Here is a 22,244-nt window from a genome sequence, read left to right as displayed (position 1 = left end):
CTTTTTTGAAAAATGGAAAGTCGTGGAAGCATTGAACCCATTAGCGCTCGTCATCAACGACATTGCCTTTTGTTTGCATATGTTGTCGTTTGTTCGATAAACCAATAGTTTTGTTGTGCCTCCAGTTTCATTAATGTGAAAAAAAAAAAAAAAAAAAAAAAACTGTAACAAAGAAACCAAGCTGAGTTTTAATCAACACAAGAGGCTAATTTGCAAAGACAGAAAGAAACTCCTCTAATTTGCAAAATGTATCTCGGAAACTGCAATAGTTTCCATTTCTTGTCACAATCAACCTTCAATGGCTCGCAATCTGTTGAAGATGAATACATTTTGGGGAAAAAAAAAAAAAGATTCCAAGCTGGTATGCTATCTTTTAGCAAAACTCAAACATTTTCGATTGATGTTATCCAAACGAATCAATATCGTTCCGGAATTTTGTCCTTCTGTCCACTTAATTGATTCCTTCTCTAACAGCTTCATAACCTATGCCAATAAAAAAGACAAAAAGAGAGATATAGTCATATATCCCCATGATTTTTAACACAAGTAGAACTTTTACAACGGTATCAGAAAAAAAAAAAAAATCAACATGCAAATTAGAGAACTTGTATAAGTTGGGAAGATACAGCTCTTGATAAAATTGAAATTATATCATTTTCATTTTTGCCTTATCCTTGAGATGAAATGTCCCTCTCTTAGTGAAGAATCACGTGTAGAATTAAAACGACTACTAGACAACACTGAGCCATAGGGCTCAGGATTTGATTTGAAAGACAAAGAATTTTTCCATTACAAGCAAAATGAAATTTCTTATCAGTTGAAAAACACAATCCTAGTAAAAATAACTGACAAGGGTATTGCATAAATATCTCAGGACCATTGAATGACTGAAGGCAAGGTCAATTGATTAGGTAAACTTACCAATCTTCTACGTGCCCCTTTTGAGGTATCTTCTTCATTTGTCTCAAGGATGACCTTCAGGTACTTAATTGCTAATGCAAAAAGTTGATTGGATAATTTCATGTTATTTGACATGATTCAAAAGCAAATTGAAGGAACAAGATAATGATGACATACATGAGATGCCTGAAAGAGAAGAAAGATGAAACTTCAAAAGACGCATTGCCTCCTTGGCTCCATGGTCATGTAGGTCAAGTGTTACTTCGTCTTGTCTATCTGCATTTCTGTTGGAATGAAGATAAGAAATGTTGAAAGACGGAAAAATTCAACACAAAGGAAAGAAAAAAATAAAATGCACCCTGATTAGACACAAACACTAAAATGAAAATCACTAACTTGGTTTCAAAAATCTTCTGGCTAGACTCTTCATCTGCCTTGCGAGCCTTTTCATGAAAAAAATGTCCCTGCAACATGAAAGACGCTTACATCTGAAAAGCATTAAACCATCCGACAAGGATCTTCAATGAGATCCCTCCTAAGATTCATACCCTGAGGTCCCCTTGAAAAAGTATCATTTTTGCTATTCTAGTACTACTCTTTGAGACCTTGAGACCTTTACCAGCCAGAAGGCACAATTTGTTTTTATCTAGTGATTTACCCACTTTACCAATTGAGGGAAAAAAAAAAAAAAAAAAGTAAACCTAATTATATTTATGGTGTAATTACTATATAGTCCCTAGGTTTTGCTCAAAGACACTAATAAGAACCTCAGTTTTTAAAATTACACTATTTAATCCTTGCATTATAATTCTATTACACTATAAAGTCTAAGCATTAGTTTTCCGTTATATGACTATGAAATGTCAAAAATAACTCAAAAGATAATTATTATGTAGTCATTATGGTTTGATGAAATGCTCTCATAAGGACCTCAATTTTCACAATTTTACCCTATTTAGTCTCTAGGTAGTAATTATTTTGGGTGTTTGATATTTCATAACCACTGAGCAGAAAAACTAACCACTAGACCTAATAGTATAATAGAATTATAATGCAAGGAATAAATAGTGTAATTTTGAAAACCGAAGTCGTTATTAATGTATTTGACAAAAACTTAGGGACTACATAGTAATTACTCTTATATTTATTTATATTTTGAGTTTCTTAATAATGGTACTGGTTATCCTCCTATCTGATGACGGTAAGACGCCTAACCTTATCAATAAGTTTGTTAGCTTGATCATGATCTCCCTTTGCAAATGCATCCACAGCCTGACAAGCAACAAACATGCTTATTTCATCATGTCCAGTGAAAAGAGGTCCAAATTGGCATAAACAATGCCCCAGATTATGTTATAAAACAAAAAGCAAGGCACAAAAGGCCATAAATAATTGTATATTCATGTGGATATAAATTCTATCAGCTAGTAAGCTTACTAAATATATGTTATATTCTTTTACCAAAGTAACAACTCAGTTTATGAAAATTAGGAGAAAAAATTAAGGAGAACAGAAATGGGACAAGCAACTTACAGCTTTATAATATTCCTTCATTGTAACCCGATACTCCTTTACAGCTATACGAAGCTGCTGGTAACCATCCTCTTCCTCTTCATCTGTAATGACAACAAGGAAGAAAACCATGAAAAATTTGACAAACTGAATCATATATTTTAAAAGTAGGAAGGGTGCTAAGGAAACAAGCTATTATCTAAAATATATTCCTAAAAGACCATTTGTCAGGATTCACATGAAAGGATCAAGATCTGGATCTATTTTGCCAGCCAATGAACCAAGCATATGCTTCTCAAAAACTATTTATCAAGTCCATGGTAATAATGTATAAACTAAGGTATATTGAATGTTCCTTGCAATGAGTTTGGAAAAAAAATGAGGTTTTGGAAGAAGAAATATATAACTTAAACAGCTAATATAATTAGAAATTCTGATAACTATAAAGACAGAAAAAAACAGCAAGTTCCATGATTCCGAACAATTGATTGCTTGAGTGCTCATACAAGGTTGATGTAGGACAGCCTTGTATAGGTTTTGAATGCACTTGGAGAATTAGTGTTAGTAAACGAGTATAATTATGATTATTAGGTGGCAAACAAAACAAGAGAAAACTGTTTGCAATTGATGTTTATCACTTTGAACAGTACTCATTGGGAAGTTTTTAAGAAATGCATGCAACTTAATTATGGTTTCATAGAAGAGATTTAAAGGCTAAAATGTATCAAATTTTGCAGGCAAAACTAAGAGAAAAAAGGAATGAGATTCTAAGTTTCACACTTTTACAATTCCTTGAGCATAATATCTAGCATCGGAATACATACAGAATCCCACCAAAGAACTGCCGTAAAGTCTCTTTAGTTTTATTACTTCACTTACTAAAAATATAAAACATTAACGATAACTCACCACCTAAAATGGCTTAGACTCACAATCAAAATGCGAAACAAATTTTAAACACTAAATAAAATCAAACTAAAGTAAAAGATTCAGAGAAAAAAAAAAGAATGGAGAAGTACAGAAATTTGTAACTTGTGAATCCTAAAATTATAAATTAAAATACAAGTGCAACAGATTTTTCTCTTTGGTACATTGCAAAGGTTGCAAAAACTTGCTGTATCCAGAGCTTCTTATTGGCTGAATCAGAGTTTCATATGAAATGCTTGGTCATTATACTTCTCAAAACATGGAGGAAAATACATACCTTTGTCATTTTCTTGCTTTGAACAAATGGAATCAGCTTTGCATTCTAAGGTAAAGTCTCTTGGAGATTCAACCACCAGTTCTCCTAATACTCTAGGCCTCCTTGCAGCTCTTGCTGCTTTTCTAGATAACCCATCAGATCTGTCAGCAGTGTCAAATAATGCAGCTAACACTTCCTTCTGGAGATCACTTCTCTCCTCTTGTCCAGCAGATCCTCCTTCATTTATATATGAAATTTCATTTCCATCACTGAATCAATAAAGAAAAAGAGAGTAATGTAATCTTCTCCAGTTATAAGAAAAAAGAATGGTCGATGGCAGAAATTTCAGCAACCACCCCTTCTTGGAAAGTAACAGTATATTTAACTTATACCCTCTTTGGGAACCCACTGGCAGCAATTTTTTTCCAAATGAGGGTTCTTCAGAATTTGAATGAACGTTTACAATCTGTTAAAAAGAATATTTTAATAAGAAAAAGATGCATTCATTGAGTAGTTTAATATTGCTCAAATCTAGGTGGATAGGAAGAAAAACTTGTTGCACGAGAAGCTTAGTAATGTTACTGCACACTTAAGACATTCATACTTCAATTGAAATAATTTGGTTAAATGTATAAAATAATAGTTAAAAAGTTGAAGAAGCTCATGAACTTAACAACAGTAATTATCTCATTTTACATTAAGCACAAAAAAGTAAACTTGGCGCAATACTAGCAAGCAGACAAAGATGAATGAGGAGGGAAACCCTATATTGTTGAATGTTGGTAAAATCACTGAACTAGTAAACTAAAGTTGGGCATACTGGAAACCAAGACTAGAAAGCAACCAACCCCTGGAGCGTCAAAAGAAATCAAGACTAGAAACCATGACTCCCCATCATCAATTCTCAAACACTTACAAAGTTCATAGACATGGCAGTTGCACACCTTACAGATTACCAAAAGCAATGATACTTGATGCTACCCCATAGGATGCAAATTAATTTCATTCCCTTTGACATCTGATAAATAAGAGGAACAACAACATGATCCAACCATTAAATTTTGGCTGTTACACTAACCTTTGCAGTGAATGTATCAAGGCATTTATTCCCTTCATCCAAACTCGTCCCTGAAAAATCAAGTAGTTTCTCCATGCTCTGAGGTCCAAAAATGACAAAAAGAAATGTTAGAAATGCTTAGTAATGCAAATCAGGATATATAACTTTCAATGGTTAAAGACTGAAATTTTGCAGTATCTTCATAAATTAATTTATCAAGTAAATTAACCTCAGCCTACCTTTTGCATGTCATATCCATAGCTAACTGCATATTCATAAAAAAACTTGATCATTAGCCTCAATAAATAGCCATTTACTTGATAGAAGATGATATAATGCAAATCAAAGGATTAAGAATATAAAACCCCACTTCCCCACAAACAAATAGCAAACATTAACCATGATTTACCTAGAACTTGATGAATCACATCTCTTTCCAACTGAAAGCCATCTCCTAGCATTCTGAAGAAAAAACCTTCAATATTATTATGCATATGATCATTCTTTGACGGGTTCAGCTTAGTTTCCTCCACCCATAGTTCAGACATCGGAAACTCCTTCACATCCAATTTCATTGGTTTTGTTCCCATACGAGTACCATTAGCTACTGGCATGGACTTAATATAATCTTTGCCAATAATGCTTGAAACGGTGCCTCCTGAAACTGGACGCTGCTTCTGCTTTCGAGCTTTGAACTTTCCATTAATATGGCATGATTTCTCAGAAATATGGCCAGAGAATGATTTGAAAGATTCTTCACCTCTTTCCTCTACTATGGATGCAACAGATGAAGACATAGAGGTGGTTTCTTGCATGTCATACAAGAATTCAGCAGCCAAATCTGCATTCCGATCCGCCTTATAATAAGCAGAAGCTATATCTTCAAGAGAAAGAAAAGACCCAAAGACCTCGAACAAACCTTTCAATTTACTTTCATCATTGTCTTCATATTTTGTGTTCGTAAGAGATGATTCCATTTAAATATATTTTGAAACTGAAAAAGTCACAAGAACAGGGCTTATCTGCAATTCAGTTCAGGCTACAAAGTTGGAAAGCAGGATAGCACTATTTATAATTTTACACAAACTGCTACAAGAAGCAATGCAACACAGTCACCAGAACATACAAAAAGAAAAACGCAAAACTGCATTATTTGCTAATACAGAGACACCTTAGGAGTGATGTAGCAATATAAGCTCAATCCATTTACACACATAAATCAATTTTCTTTCTCTTTTTGTTTGATACACATACATCAAATGCATGTCTGCCGATTAAAAAGAGCCAAATTGCTGAAACTGTTAACAGTAATACATAGATAACAAAAGAACAAAAATAGATCACAAAAGCCAAACCCAGAGAGACTCGTTAACAATCAACAATGTAATATATCTAACCAAATGGTTGCTTCCCATCGAATGCAGTATAATCAATTCAAACAAAATTGGCAAAAGCAAGCATCAAAATTAGAATAGAAGAAGCAATACAAAGAATTGACGGAATCGGGATTTCAAATAGCAAATGCAAATTGCCATAAATATCCAAACTCTAAGAGAACTAAAGTGACTTACAGAGGAAACCTGGAGAGATAATGGAGCGGATACCTCGATGTGAGCTTTTGAGTGATTTATATTGATAAAGAAATGGAAAACATATGAGTGGAGTAGCACTGTGGCAGAAGGTTTTTGTGGGTATTTTCGGAAAAAGAGAAAAGGAAAATAACAAAAAGAAAAGCAAAAATACAAAATACAAGCTTTGGCGCTCAATTGCTAACCTGCACTGTCGGATTCGATTCCCTTCTTAACGCGTCTTCTTTGCAATAAATTACATTTGGCTTCCTTTGCAAGTTCATTATAGAGTGCGCGTGGCGTGGACTAACCTCTGCCTTTCTTTTCCGGCGCGTGGGAATAAAGGACAAATTGGTAGAAACCCTTCTTGCGAAGTTGTGTTGTGTTGATTCCAATTTTGTAATTTACGATAATCCATTTACTTATGTAAAAGTATCACTTATCAGGCAATTTCATTTTTATTTCTTTGCAAGAAAGTCGATTTTATTTTCGATTTTAATAGAAAAAATTCAATTTTTTGGTATGATTCAGTTTTTATTAAATTAAAAATAAGTTAAAATCTATCAAAAATAATTAAATTTGAATAAGATCGAATCAATTTGATTTATATTAAAAACATTGATTTGTATTTTTGATTCAGCCAATAATTGTTTTGTTCGAATGAATTATTGCATAATTTTCCATTTTGGGTAATGCCATGTGGATGGATCATTTTTTAAATGTTTGTCCTAAAGAAACAAATAAATTCGTATTAACTGTTTACGACACGCTTCACTCCTGGCCCATTTATATTAAAGCGGCCTATTTTAGGTAGATGGTTTGGGCCATGGTGGTGGACTTCATGTTGGGTTTAGGCCTCAAACTTTTTCCTAACAAAAAAATCGGCGTCGTTTCTCTTTGCTACTCGTCGTTTTCTAGTTGCAATTTCTAACTTGGAAGTGAAAAAAAAAAAAAATGGTAGATGATAGCAAGATCATAATGCTAGAAGATTTTAATAATTTCCTTGCCCAAACATCCTTCAATTCAATGCAGTAATATTAATAACATGATAAGAAAAGCTGGAGATTTATTATAAATTAAAAGTTAAAAGACAGCAATTTCATGCTTTATTACAGTGACTTCATGTTTATTTTTATTAACTAGACACAGGTGTCTACTGTCTAGTGCTTGTTCGGCATATGTTCAATCTGGCTTACAGACTTGTGATCCTTAATCACTGCAGTGAGTTGTTGGATTGCAAGAGCAAGACGAGCTACATGTGCTTCATTTTGCTTCCCCATCCCATTACCACTGCCCGGGCACAGCGAAGGAGGAGGACAACATTGTGCTGGAGGTGGGCACGGATTATTACAAGGAGGAGGAACTGGGTCACACACAATTTGATGCGAACCAAAAAGAACTCCTCCAGCTCCTGGTGGTGGATCATTTTGCTTAATTACCTTCTTATGAACATGATGAAGCTTCTCTTTGTCATTGTGTGTGCGTGCAACGTCTCTTTCTGACATACCATTATCATCGTCTTTGCTGACAGTAACTCCATGCACCGGTGTGCCTAAAGCGTATGACTCATGGTGTGTGTGTACAGAGTCTCTTTCTGGCATGGCAGGACGAGTTAATGTATCATCGGAATCGTCTTTGTTGACAGAAACTTTACGCACCGGTGTGCCTAGAGCGCCTGGCTCATGACCAGGTATGCCTATGCCGATTTGAATTGGTGGCAGATGAATAGCAGAAGAGACTTCGAAGCTTACTAGTAAAACAAATGAAGCTAGAAAAGACCATTTGGTTGACATTTTTTTGTTTGGTGGGCATTCTATACTCTGGTTATCACTTATTTATAGTGGAATTGAAAGAGATATGCATTAATCTTGTGTTTTGGTCAGAAATCAGCTTAAAATAAGGAATTTTGTTAAGCTTATCTAGCTCATGCATTTTTTGTTCTTAGTTTAAACATTGGTTCATTTTCATTGCATGAGCGCTAATAATTTGCTTCCGTGTTAATAATGCAATATAGAACTCGCATTATTAATTAATTGCATTAATCTAACTACACCTCTAAAATTAAAGGAAATTTTCACTTTCATTGTCTAGTTCTTTAGAAAATTATGCTGATACAGTCATTTGTGAACTGTGAACCAAATATTAATTAATTCCTTTCAAAAAAAAAAACCTTAGTTAATAAAAGTTTTTAAAAAATATTTATTATAAATATAAAAGACAAAAATAATAAGTAAATTTGGAGGGGAAAGCCCTCTAGATTTTGCTTATAGAGGGTATATGCATCAGCAGGAGGAAACAAAGTCTAGAAGCCCGTGCTAATAACCGTGAATTCATATGCTCAAGAGATTTCAGGAGAAAAATATAGCGGACAAGATATAGGGTTTCAGTCTATATAATCCTAAAAGATAGAATAAGACTTATCTATACTCGGTGTACAGAATTACCCATAAATCAAGTCAATTAAAAAATATTTTAAAAATAGAATTTGATAATTTTTTTTAAAGGAAAATAGAATTTAATATTTAATATGTATAATTAAAATAATATAATAGAATTAGGTTGGTCCATTGTAGCTAGCATATATGCATTATTCACTGTATAAATCATCATCAAAGCCAAACCAAAAGGCACCGAGTTGGGTCTCTTCATCGTCAAAATGGCAACAAAAGGGCATTTTCTAGCTTTACTAGTATTTGTTTCACTGACCTTAGGAGGAGGCGAGCCTGATCCAGACCCACCATATGTTGATTCTTATCATCATGAAGCCATCATGACAAACATGGCTATGGCACCTGTTACCCCACCAGATGACATAGCTAGTCGCAGCTTCCATCGCCGTCAAACTCATCGGCAACATTTTCTTGGTCCATTCTGGTCGCCGCCACCAGCACCAGCACCACCAGAGCACGGTGGCCGCGATAGTCATCATTATTCAAGTGGTTTTAATAAGGTAAATCAACCCTACTGTTTAGGTGGCTGTGCTCCTTGTCAACCACAACCTCCTCTGTGCCCAACAAATCCTTCTCCGGGGTGCTCGAATCATTTAGACGATAAAGTTGTGAATCAACTCGCTCTTGCAATCAATGAAGTGACTGAGTTTATCAAAAGCTGCAGGCCAGGTTGAAAATATATGCCAAGCAAGCACTAAAGATAGGAGTTTGGAGTCTTTTGTAATAATAATTAAGCTAGCAGGAAAACTGCTGAGTTTTAACTTCAATAAAATCTTCAGTACTTTTAATTAACTAATCTGTTCAAGATTAATTAATCATTCATATATTTTCACCACATATGAACTTAGAAATTCAAATACTTTAGTTTTAAACAATTTGCATTAATTACACTGATGGAGGGAGGGCAGCAAAATTCTTTTCCAAAAATTCACCTGTAAATTTTTAAAAATTTTCAATTTTATCCCTTAAAATAGTGTATTTTTTTAATTTAGTCCCTCCTAACCTTTTTTTTTTTTTTTTTGAAAAGAAGTCCCTCCTAACCTTTGAAAAAAAATTTTGCCCCTTCCATTTTGGATCCTGATTCCTGACTCCACCACTGATTAATTACATCAAACTTTGGAGACGTTTTTTTAATAGTAATTAATTATCCTATATATTTGAGCTTGTATCTTTTTAATTAATTAATTACATCACATAATGTTATTTTTTAATGATGTTGATATATAATAATAACATATTACAGCACAATGATATTGGCTAAAAATAATTTTCCCTTCTTTCATGAATTACAGGAAAGTTTTTTCGTTGTCTGAAAATTTTAATTTTCCTTTCTTTTTTGCATTTTTTTTCCAGAAAAAAAAAAAAGAGAGAGAGAAAAAGCCCACCAATCCTGCGAATCAATTCTCTATTACTATCAAATAATTAATAAGGTGTTGGCTCGAGAGAGATTACACATTCTAATTATATACAGAAATGAAAGTTATGTATCAACAAGACTACTGGGTTTGAAACTTCAAATATTAATCTATATATTGTCATTAATATTGAAAACCATAGTTATTGCCATAATTAATAATTTTTATATTTTCTAATTATTTAATAAATATTTAAATAATCTAATTTTATAAGTTGAAACATTTAATAGAATTATTTTATAATTTAGAAATGTTTAGCAGTTGCAATGCAATTCGCACTATATACACGAATGAACCCATTGAGCTTATTCTTATTCTGAAAATAATACACATGAAACAGAGATAGGATACACTTTTAACTGTGATTATTTTGATAAAATAGGATAACTTCCTTCCCACCTCCATTATTTGCTCGCTTTTAGCCCCATATCCAACAGTTTCTGTTCAGTTCACAAAAGCACTATGAGAATGACTCCGGATTTCAAGGAAAGAATTGCACGAAACCTTTGATGCCTGTTTCACAAAGCCATGCAACTGTTTGATATAAATTAATCAGCTTCTGTGTGTTATGGGAGCCATTCAGGACATCAAAACCATCCAGAAAATGGCAGCACTCAAATTGTTTAGCTTCATCTTCTTCATCATACTATGTTTTCGTCTCGGTTCTAGTATTAGAGTCCTCAGTGAGATGGAAAAAGCAACTAAAAATGGAGTCCAAATGGGACTTGAAGAGACAGAGTCATCGGGAGATATTCCTTCTATAAGCATTGGAGCGGGTGGTGGCTTCTTTGGCTTTGGTAATGGTGCAGAAGGAGGAGGTAGTATCTCAATTCCAGGTTTTACCATTCCAGGACTTGTTATTGGAGGAGGAGCAGGAGGAGGAGTAAGTGGGGGTTGCAGTTGTAATTCTTGCAAGAATAATGGAACCAATGCTGGCGGCGGAAGTGGAGGATGTAACAGCTGTGGCTATGGCGGTCAAATTAGACCAAGTGTCCAGGGTAGTAATGGCGATTTTAGTAACAACAAAGCTGATGATCAACCCAAAAAAGTTGCTGCAGGGCACAACTAATATCAAGGTTGGTTTCCAAAGAATAAAACATAAGAATATAATTAGTAACATAAGCTTGGGATCTTAAGTTATGTAATAAGGCCTTCAGAATTACAGGGTCGCAGCTTTTAATTACTTGAAAAGTCTCATTTATACATACGCTAGCACTTGGTGTATATTTGAAATGGAGCAAGCATGTAATCCACTCAGTGAAGTTCTTAATTTCACAAATCTTATGCACACAATTCTATTATTCTATATATTAAATGAATATGTAGCTTGTGAAATAACATAGTAAAATGTTTACCGGGGTAATTTGTTCAGAAAACCATCTCAGTGGCCAGAAAATGGCAATTACTTGATATATGCAACTGTACAACCAAAATTCGTTGGACCTTCAGCTTCATACTTGGCCACGCATGGATGCTTTCCTAATATCTCCAATGCTCGTTGCTTAACAGCTCCAGTTCCCATCCCATGCACGACAAAGATGACCGATTTTGGCTTACTTTCAGACAAGGCCATGTCAAGGTAAATGGCAGCTTCTTCCACTCGCATACCACGTAGGTCCACAGTGTTCTTTGATGTCTGTACCCTAGGGCCATAAGAAACCTCCTCATTTTTATTGACCTCTGAATGACTCTGTTGGCCCTGCAATATGGACCAGGATAAGCAGTATCAGCATATTTAGACTTCAGTTTGAATATAATTAGAAGCCAACCACAGGCCAAAAGCACATGTTCTCAAGTGAACAAGAAATTGTTAAAGTTAAACAAGTAGACCGATACTAAACTAAAAAACCATGGCCCAAGTCGATTAAATTCACAAGCATCTGCAGAGCATATACCAGAAAAAAATAGATCAAAGAAATGAGAGTTGGTGTTGCATGTGGTGTGCATATGAAACCCAAGAACACATTCATACATCTTGTATGGGAAATTTTGCTAAAATTAAAATTGTTTCTGGCCTTTTGGAATCAAATACAAGGAAATGCAAACAATGAGATAGACTGAGGAATGCCTGCCCTATACCAAAACAGTTGGATCTTTTGAGAGCAATGTGTAATATATACCTGCTTCCTTAATCGAGGGACCAAATGTGTTGAATCTCTCCTCTTGTTAGCTTGAATGGATCTAATATCACTTTTCTTCACACAAACTCTTATTTTACCATATTGGACTAAGATTGTCTCATCATTTCCCAGTGCTTCAACTACAGTAACTACTTTATCTCCTAGTCCCTTCACATGGACTTCCTCTCCAAGTTGTGGTGTATATGAACTACTATCTGCTTCATTGGCAGGAAGACTTTCAGCAGGACAATGAGCTTCAACAATGGATGCAATTGCAGATTCTGACTTTCTAATCAGTGAATTAAACTGATCTGGGCTCGCTTTTCTAAGCTGATTTTCAAAGTTATGCACCACAATTTCTATCTGAGACTTCGTAACCTTTACTTCCTGTTGGACCTGTTGGGTTTCTTTTGCCATGAGTGCTGGCACACGCCTATCAAGATCTTCTGCCTCGTTTTGAATCTTGATCAATAAAATCGATGAAAAACAAAGGAAAGGCAAACAAAGAACAGTAATTAGTGCCACAATATTGACTCAAGAATGTCACATATTTTTTTTTTCTTATTTGCAGACTAACAATCAATTCAAATTTCTCAGGTACTAATGGAGCAAATTTCGAAACCATGTAAAAAATCAATTTTGACAATCTTTTCTAGAAATCTCTAAGATATGTATGCCATATGCTACAACTAAACTAAAAGTGTTGATTCAAGGATACACCATCAAGACTGGTCAAGTAAATTTTGGCAGGATACAGCAGCTGAAATGGTGATGATCCAAGCATAGTTATTAAAGGCACGCCTTCACCTAGAGGCTGGCACCTGGGCTCCAGAGCCCTTTGCACTTTAGTGCGCCTTGTGCCTTTAATTGCTGTGGATCCAAGCACTGGCCAAGACTAATACTAGAAAAACCAGATCCTAAAGGGGCTGCCAAATTATGCACTAACAGTAAAGCATTTCATTCGGCTAATACTGCAGAGTACTTACATGAAACTTAGTTGAAGTGAGAAACAAAATAACTTGACTGAACAACACAGACACAAAGCACACTATAAAAATTGGGGCAACCAATTTCATCCTAAGCTGGAATGTCTAAACTATACCTCGTGGTAGATTTGCATAATTTCTGCATGAAGTGAAGCAGCTCTCATGGCCTGAGTTTCCAATCTGTTTCTTTCCTCCAGTAGTGATTGATACAGCAAACCTTTCCGCTGTTGCAGCTTTTCAGGCATTAACTTCTCAACCCACATCTGTGCACGTTCAATAATACTACTATCAAAACCAATAGATTCAGCAATGCTTAGTGCATTAGAATCACCAGTTCTCCCCCAGAGGATCTGATAAGTAGGTTGTAAGGTTTCAAGAGAAAATTCCATGGCCGCATTCACAAATCCAGTATCCTTATCTTTGAGGCGACTTAAATCAGCATAATGAGTTGTTACAACAGCTAAGTTAACACGATCTTTAAGATATTTTAAGATGCTGGCTGAAAGTGCCACCCCTTCAGAAGGATCTGTTCCGCTACAAATTTCGTCTATGAGGACAAGTGATTCTTTAGAGGCCACTTCCAAGATCTTACAAAGGCGTGATATGTGCCCACTAAAAGTTGAAAGATTTTGCTCCAGCGACTTCAATAAAAGAAAAACAGTCAGAATGGAATGGACCAACTGATTGAACTAAGAGCACATTTCCCATAGACAAGGGAAACTATTACCTGGTGATCTCCAATATCCGCTAGAACAAGATCAAACCATGGAATTCTTGGGATGTTTTTACTAGGCAAAAACAAGCCAGCCTTTGACATAAGAGATGCTATGCCTAGAGTTTTCATAGAAGCAGTTTTTCCTCCAGTGTTGGGTCCTGAAATTACAACCACTTTGGTTCCACATTCCACTTTAATGTTTATTGGCACAGGAAATTCAGATACAGTTTCTGACAACCTTTCAGTAGCCATTACACCATCTCCATAATTCAATTCAGTTGAATTCTGAGAATTGGAACCAAGGAAATCAGACAAACTTCTTTGAGATGACCCAATAAGTAATGGGTGTCTTATACCTTCAATATCTATTAACAATGGATAATGTGCTCCCCCAGAAAGTTCACCTTCACAGCCCTCTGAAGTCAAAATTGGACAGATCGCATTCATCTGTTGAGCATAAGCAGCTCTAGAAAATGCAAGGTCAACTTTGAGAATTCCATCCAATAAATGCTTTATTTCCTTCTCTGATTGTGCTATTTCAGATGTAAGCAAGCTTAAAATGACTATTTCCTCAGCTCTCTCTGAGTTTGAGAGCATGACCTCAAGGTTATTCAATTCGACTGCATCATCAGGCTCCATGAAGTATGTTGCACCAGAACCACTAACATCAAGAATCACACCATTACGAATCAAGTGTCTGTGGGTTGCCCTAACTCCCACACACAACCTAGAACGGCGCTTAGTTACCAAAGGTCTGTCAGCACCCCCAGCCTGAAAAATCCGAGTTGATATTCCCTTCAGCAAGGTATCCAGATTCTCCATGTTTCTCTTTCTTTCAGACCTAATGATCTCCAGTTCTTCACTGGCTCTATCAAGGATTATCGAAAGATTGCAATCTAAGCAAAATCCTATCTTCTGCTCCAACTCTATTTGGAAGCTGCATCTCTGGAGAATTTCCAAAAGTGGACCGTACCTATTCAAATAAAAAAAAAAAAAACGCATGAGATCCTGTCTTCTTAAAGAAATGCTCATAACAAACTATAGGCATAAATAAAACATATAACTAAGGAGAACATATCACTGACAATAAAATTCATATACCTCTCTAAGCAATCTCCACCATCTTTTAACCTCTCCAACACGGCCCTTGCAGCTCTCAACGTCCGTCTCACAGCACAGAGCTCACCAATAGTAAGCAAATTCCCAGAAACCGCAGAATCCACAATTCCAGTTACATCTTCAATTTCCGAAAAATCCAGCGGCCCAGATTGCATGACAGCCAATGCTGCAGCGGTCTGGTCCAGTAACTTACGGCTTTCCTGGAGGCTTTTCCCGATGGGAATGCTTGCATTTCGAGCGACTGAATTGCCCATTGAGGTTGATGTGAAGTAAGAGAGCCGGTCGCAAAGCGAGCTCCATTCTAGGACTTTTAAGGTTTCGGATTGCAGAGAGAGCTGAGGTGAAATCGAGTCGGGCGAGTTTTGGAGGGAAAAGAGAGGTTTAAAGGTCTTGAAGGGTTTGGAGAAGAGAATTGGGGATTTGCTGACGGAGATGAAGTGATACGAGACTTCCATAGACTATCGCTATTGCTAAAATTTGAAATTCAGTTGCCTTTTCATTTTCGAGTGCCGGTGGGCATTCTGGCTGGGGTCTCGCGGTCTCTTATCCATTTTCAGCTGACAGCCAAGCTAAGCGAGAGTTTAGCGTCAATACGGCTATTGGTTCAACTTTCACGCGGTCGTTCGACGACAGAGACATTTTTGTAGATATGATAACAGATGAGAATGAGAAAATATTTTATGTGGTGTCGTTTTAAAGACAGAGTTACCGTTTATCTAATCTAGCCATGGAAAATACGAATGACAATAAATTCGAGCTTTATCCGTAAATTTCACATTCAACGTCGAGATTCATGCGTTCTAAGCAACAGCAGCAATAGTAATCTCATGTGGTTGCAAAATGTTCGTTTGTATCTAATTTAACACATAAGTTACAATGTGATAACACTGATGATAGTGACGAGATGGCTTATGATTCGTATATTTCTTGTTTTAATTGCAGTACTGATCTATCAACATCCGAGCCCAGATGTTCACTTCTTGTTAAATTGCATCAAATAGTCAATTGGACAAGCTTGATTAAAATCTGTACAAGAAAACAAGTTGGAAGTGTTAGAAAACCAGATTATTCAAAACTAACACCACAAATATGACATTAAGTAGAAAAAAAATACAAGTTGGGAAATTGGCTACATGGCTTACATTTCCAGTTTACCCCTTTATTTTGCTAGGATAAGAGAACCGCAAGCAGCAGAAGCATGTTTTCCCTCTTTGTAGACTAGGTTTCCTCTAACAAATGTTGCCAAAACTTTTCCCGAAAGTTTGGTTCCCATGTAGGCTGAGATACTCTGTATTTGAAATATGATCAGTGGTTCTGATGCTACTAACTAATTCTCAGTGGTCATTAGGCAAAGTAGATGATGAAGAAGATTAAGAAGAAGAAGATATTATTCAAAGAAACAAGAATTAATGGAATTTATAAAATAAGTATATATGGAGATCAGAAGATGTACAGGATGTTTAAAATATATAGGAAGATCATTGTTGAGATCAAACACCGTGCTTGGCTCCCATATGACGATATCTGCATCATTTCCAACTACAATGGCCCCCTGCAAAAAATAATATGGATTCAGTTGACATGACCTGATCTAAGATGAGCAACATCATTTCATGTCCTTATTCCTTTTTAATATCTTTTTTCCTTTATTAGTTGGAAAGCCAATAGAAAGAAATTTGCTTTACCTTTGAATCTTGTCCGGCGAGCTTAGCGGGCCTTTCACTCCACCACAATGCTAATTGCTCCAAACTTACTCCATATTTTCGCCCATATGACCATGTCACAGGAAGAACAAACTGCAGATGCTCTCAAGTTTGTTAACAATGAGTTCCAAAACCAGTAGTAGCAAAATAGTAAACTGAATCAAAGACACACATACGTGTTGTAGAAGGAAAAAAAAACACTAACCTGCAAAGATGATATGCCCCCCCATGCCCTCAAGAAGTTACCTTCATTAAAAAGTTTAAGCTCTGGGACTGTTGGTGAATGATCAGAACTTAACATGTCAATATCTCCTCCCTGAAACAGAATATAAGCATAAGATAGAAGAAAAAAGGATCATAGGATTCAAATGCATCCTGGAATCACAGGTACCAACAAAGCCTTCCATAGTGCTTCTTTATTGGCTGAATCACGGATGGGTGGAGCACATTTAAAACGGGTATCTCCATCCTTAATCTCTTCTGCTGAAAAGGCTAGGTAATGGGGGCACGTCTCAACAGTTACACTGTCGCCACTTCTTTTTGCTAGCTGTAAAAATAGAATAGACAACATGTTGAAAAAGTATTTAGCTATTACCAAGGACTAAAAATTTTGGTTGGAGCAATGAAAGGAGAATTGATGACCATAATTCCAACCAGAAACTTGAAAAAAGGAAAAGTTCCTTACCTTTATAAGTTGCAGGGACGAACCTGAATCAGACAAATGAACAATGTGAAGATGAGCTCCTTCAGCAGGACCACCAATCCTTGTGTCCTTTGATAGTGTCACTAGGTCTCTAATAGCTGCCTCCTCCCTGAACAGGGAAAAACTAAGATCAGCAGTTATATAAGTAAATAAAAAGAGATCATGTCAATCAACCATTTATTATAAATTCATTATGAAATGCTACTGCAAACAATTTTCTGATAAAATGTAAACGGAAAGCTGATTCCTGTTGCAATAAACCTATATGTAAATGTTAATTTTTCACCAAATGTTAATTGGCATTACACAGCTTTTTAAGGAAGTGCAGAAGAATATTCAATTGCTAATTTTGCCAATATGATACTAGGGTGCAATGCGTTGAAAAATCATTAGACTTCTTCAAGGAAAAATAAAGGAACAAAAATTAGACAAATGACATCCAAGAGATATCAGAAAAAAATTTTAACAGCCAAATCAAAATATACATATATATAGTTTTTTTTTTTACTAATAATATCCAAAAAAACTGAACTCTGTAATTATGCTTTCTTTTAGCTCCATTTCCAATAAGATTGCAAACTTTTAGCTCCAAAAAGAAATTATATTAACTAACATTATGGAGCTTTGTAACTTGCCCACTTCTTCACATAGAGTAGTCATTGACAATATCTTACCATGATGGTGGCCTTGTCTTAAGGTATGTTGAATAATGTCGAGGGTCATTTTCAGCATCTTCTGTGTAGTTCTCAGAATCTTGCTGAATCTCTGCATGTACAAGCAAAGGTCTTCTATATTTTGCCAGTGTAGATAATCCCTCCTAAAGAAGTAAATGGTATGAATCTTAAACAAACAAATAAAATCAACTCAATCAAAATTAAAAAATGGAGGAATTAGAGCACTTTGAAAGAGGGGGAATCATCATCCACCTGTTTAAATCATTTCAATGCACAAACGAGAATTATCAAGGGTACAAAATTTCAAAGAGCATTAATAAATTATGTATGAGTTTGTCAATTATAAAAATAAAAAAAAAAAAATGAAATTAAAAAAAAAAAAGGTAGAACACATTGTGTATCAGTGTAGATTGTTAAGTTAGAAACTCCAACTGCATTTGTTTGACCAGATCAAGCTTTATATCAGAGAAGTTGAACCATGCTCCAAGCAACGGACCTTGATATGACGGGCATTGGTCATAGGAAAGTCATTGATCCCTGAAGGGCACATAAAAGACTACAAAAAAAAAAAAAAAAAAAAAAAAAAAAAAAAAAAAAAAGAAGCAGTAAGAAGATTAGTCCATACAAAAACAAAACTAGACTATACAAACATAAATAAAAGGTCAAATCACATTTGAGTAATTAAATTGCAAACTGCAAAAAAGTTCATTTGAGCTTTTCACTGATATGACAGGATATTACTTCTATTGTATGATAAAAATAATAACATCCTATCTGAATAAATAATGCCTAAGATATCATTGACACGATGCTATCATTGGCTACAATGAAGATTTCAATAAGGAAACATCTTGTAAGACATGGATATAATTATCTGTTGCAATTAGCTTATAAATGAGAGACATTTTACCTTTAAACCAAGAACACCAGCATTTAGGAGAGCTTCTAGAGAACTTGCATTGAAAGCATTTTCAGGAACTAGGCCTCCCCAGAAACCTGATGATAATCTAGTCATGAAACGGGTCTCTAAGATATTGGCATCATAGCATGCAGTTTCAAGATCATACCAACATCAACATAGATATTCTTTTCTGCAGCCTCAAGCTAACACAAGCATGTCAAACGTTCCATTAAAGAAAAAAGTTAGTGAGATATATATGAGTAACAACTAACAAGTAACAAGAGAACCTCTATAAGCATGCATAGGTTCAATATAAGGAGAAAGATAAATGGAATTGAATTGCGACACCTAGAGTATGCTGGAAAAAGGCATCCCATACCAGGGCTTGAATTTAGTAGAATTATCATGTCTAAAGCACTTACATTTGTGCATTTGTTAAAAGAAGTATAGAGGTCTCGTTTGATCATTCGTACCTTGAGTCTAAAAGTCTCCACAGAAACAGTCGAAGGAAAGCTATTCAGAGGCATGTCAATCAACGTTGTAATGCCTCCTGTACGTGTATAATGATCTAAATGTTTAGTTCACACAATGCAATAGACCAAGCATAGTTAAATACATAAAAGATCCTATAGTAGTACTAGTAAATAATAGTGCAGAAAAACAAGCCAATCACAAGAGATAAGGAAAAGGAATGAAGAAAAATAAAACAATTCTGGAGTGTGGATATCCATAGACATCCCATGTCAAAATATATAAATCACATCAATTGAGTCAAAAAGTGGAGACAACATATAATTGTGAATGTTTTACCTTGTTCTTTTAATAGGGATAATCAGGGATTCTCCTTATTATAAATTTAATAAAGTTCATGCAAATAGGCAGAAAACTGTACCAGCTGCAGCTGCTTTAGTTCCTGAAGGAAATCCTTCCCATTCAGTTCTTCCAGGATCATCAAGATGTGCATGCCTGCCATGATCATACCAGAAGCACTTCATCAGAAGAAGATAGTTATTAGAGTCTAATTATTTTATCATCATTTAGCAAACAAAGTAGCTAACTGGATTCTGAATTTTCCCCAGTAGTTGAGAAATAATTGAATTACAATTTACTTTATCGAAATAACTCGTACCAAAATAAAAACACAAGGCAATGAAACACACTAATCTTACACATCAATCAAGCCAGGCATAACCACAGCTTCTCCGTAATCAAGTATCGGTCCCCTCTTGGAATATCCCTGCCAATCCTCTTCTTTAACTATGGATACAATATTCCCTTCCTTTACCTCTACTGCTCAATCATAAATTTAAACAACAACGTATTATAGCAATTGGAATGAATATCCCTAAGCAGCATATCTTTATGACTATCTGCTCCAAATTAAGCGAAAAGGCGAGCAAATATTATCTATAAAAACACACCTGCGCCGGAAATGATCCCTTGTGGTGTCACAATGCTCTTGCTGGTTATCCAATAATGTTTATAAGGAAGGAGGCTACAGTCGCCGTGGGACAACTGCAACACCAGAAATGTCGTCGTATTAGCATAACATCGCCTTGGAGTTGGAGATATATGTATGTAACAACTAACAACAGCGATTCCCGTTGACCAGAAGGTATAGAACCAATCAATAAGGAAAAATTGAAGACAGAAACTATTACCTTAGAAGAATTTTGGACGTAGAAGAAGAAGAGAAACGAAGCGAAAAGTGCCAGCAAAGGTAATATCCGCCATTGAAGATTGTCCATCTCTACTCGTTCTATCTGCTGTTACTACTGCTCTCTCTCCCATAGAACGATGTAAAGCTTGTATGCGTTGCTGACTCACGTGCGACTGATGTTGTGGGAAATAATCCAATAAAATATACATCTTGCAAACATTTTTTAAACCGAAAGCACATTTTATTGTTAGTTTAAAAATAGATCCATCCAAATCAGTACAAAACCAATCATTAAAAAAATGGTAATAATTTTTTACAATCACAATTAATTATTAGTTTACCTGTTTTGAAATAAATGAATTTTATAAAATTTTGTATAATTCACTTATAAATCTAAATTTTTATATTTGGCATAAAAAAATTGAATTTGTATTAAATTCTACGAATTCAATTATATGAATTTAAATTTTTAGAAATTTAATCATATTCAATAGACTAAAACATACTCTATCTATTCTCATTTTGTTTATATGGTTTACGTATATTAAAAATTTAGTCAATAAAATTTATTTTATATATTTTTTTTTTTACCCTTAGCTCATCAACAGATGGTTTGGATCGAGATTATTTGGCAGGTTTGAAAAGTAAAGTAACGTAAATGAGGGTTATTTAGTCGTTTGAGAAGAAGGTTTAAGGAAAAATATGATTTTTTGAAAGTTATTTAAGGGGTTAAAAACATATTTTAACATCTCAATCTTCAACGTCTGAAATTAGGGTGTAATGGTTAAAAATTTTAAATTTTAAAATTATTTATTACTATACTTATAAATAGTATTTTCGTAATATTTACATTTAATATTACCTTCTTATAGTATCAAATCAAATAAAATAATATTATTAAACTTCCATTTATTATAATTTCTCCATAAATATATATAAAAAAATATTTACCATATTTTCCTGTAATATTACTTTACTTATTGTTTGGATGAAGGTTATTTGATAGATTTAGATATGAGTTTTTAAAAGTTATTTGAGGGGTTGAAACCTATCTAAATATCATAGTCTTCGACTCTCAGAATTGAGGTGTAATCATGGTTAAAAAAAATTAATTTTCAAAATTATCCATAATTATATTTATAAATCTTCTATGACATGGATGTTTTCATAATATTTATATTTAATACTACCTTTTTCTACCATTAAATCAAACAAAAAGATGTTATTAAATCTTCATTTGTCGCATTTTTTCCACAAAAATAAAAAAAAATATTAATAAAAATCATTCATGAACAATTATAAATATTATTATAAAAAAAATTATTTAGAAATATAAATTTAGAAACATTACAAATATTTTGAAACAAATAAAATGAGATGAATAGAATATGTTAAATGAATTGAATTATTTGGATTTATGTTATATCACCGTCTAATTATATTCAATAAGCCAAAATATTAAAATTTGAAGGCAATGGATATACAGAGCATAAAAGTTTTTTATTCTTTCAGTAAAGTAGAATTTTAGAAATTAAACTTGTATTCTCAATCTTGTAAGAACTAATGTCACTAATCATC

General features: G+C 34.6%; 3 protein-coding genes across 9 annotated transcripts; all 3 read right to left on the bottom strand.

Moving 5' to 3' along the window:
- Positions 1-209: 209 nt before the first annotated feature.
- On the bottom strand, positions 210-6,410 carry LOC105649531 (putative nuclear RNA export factor SDE5). Of its 6 annotated transcripts, none has more exons than XM_020685699.3 (13): positions 6,224-6,409; positions 5,572-5,674; positions 5,062-5,493; positions 4,892-4,917; positions 4,674-4,751; positions 3,988-4,061; positions 3,617-3,864; positions 2,434-2,516; positions 2,116-2,172; positions 1,297-1,364; positions 1,078-1,184; positions 922-992; positions 210-483 (listed from the first exon to the last, which is right to left on the bottom strand). In XM_020685699.3, exons 2-13 carry the CDS (start codon positions 5,627-5,629, stop codon positions 367-369), a joined length of 1,419 nt encoding a protein of 472 aa, XP_020541358.1. In that variant the 5' UTR covers positions 5,630-5,674; positions 6,224-6,409; the 3' UTR covers positions 210-366. The 6 variants fall into 6 exon arrangements, with proteins under 6 accessions (XP_020541358.1, XP_037492456.1, XP_037492454.1 ...); XM_037636528.2 differs by having other exon boundaries at positions 5,572-5,646; XM_037636526.2 differs by having other exon boundaries at positions 5,062-5,674; positions 6,224-6,410.
- A 4,812-nt stretch (positions 6,411-11,222) lies between these two features.
- Positions 11,223-15,625, bottom strand: LOC105649528 (DNA mismatch repair protein MutS, type 2). Its single transcript, XM_037636513.2, has 5 exons — positions 15,008-15,625; positions 13,919-14,879; positions 13,308-13,832; positions 12,206-12,667; positions 11,223-11,784 (listed from the first exon to the last, which is right to left on the bottom strand). The coding sequence occupies exons 1-5, from the start codon at positions 15,478-15,480 to the stop codon at positions 11,488-11,490; spliced, it is 2,718 nt and encodes a 905-aa protein (XP_037492441.1). The 5' UTR covers positions 15,481-15,625; the 3' UTR covers positions 11,223-11,487.
- A 141-nt stretch (positions 15,626-15,766) lies between these two features.
- Positions 15,767-20,850, bottom strand: ALN (allantoinase). Of its 2 annotated transcripts, XM_012236195.4 has the most exons (16): positions 20,668-20,850; positions 20,428-20,521; positions 20,176-20,296; positions 19,899-19,972; positions 19,480-19,556; positions 19,173-19,209; positions 19,016-19,101; positions 18,602-18,661; positions 18,106-18,248; positions 17,414-17,540; positions 17,120-17,275; positions 16,934-17,044; positions 16,711-16,821; positions 16,479-16,577; positions 16,168-16,313; positions 15,767-16,051 (listed from the first exon to the last, which is right to left on the bottom strand). In XM_012236195.4, the coding sequence occupies exons 1-15, from the start codon at positions 20,752-20,754 to the stop codon at positions 16,185-16,187; spliced, it is 1,512 nt and encodes a 503-aa protein (XP_012091585.1). In that variant the 5' UTR covers positions 20,755-20,850; the 3' UTR covers positions 15,767-16,051; positions 16,168-16,184. The 2 variants fall into 2 exon arrangements, with proteins under 2 accessions (XP_012091585.1, XP_037492442.1); XM_037636514.2 differs by lacking the exons at positions 19,173-19,209; positions 19,480-19,556.
- Between the last annotated feature and the right edge of the window lie 1,394 nt (positions 20,851-22,244).

Source organism: Jatropha curcas, chromosome 11, assembly GCF_041381405.1.
Source record: "Jatropha curcas cultivar XTBG-Jc1 chromosome 11, XTBG_Jcur_1.0, whole genome shotgun sequence".
In the NCBI taxonomy this organism is placed as follows: domain Eukaryota; kingdom Viridiplantae; phylum Streptophyta; class Magnoliopsida; order Malpighiales; family Euphorbiaceae; genus Jatropha; species Jatropha curcas.
The sequence above is the reverse complement of the archived record's forward strand: the minus strand, read 5'-3'. Positions and strand labels throughout refer to the sequence as shown.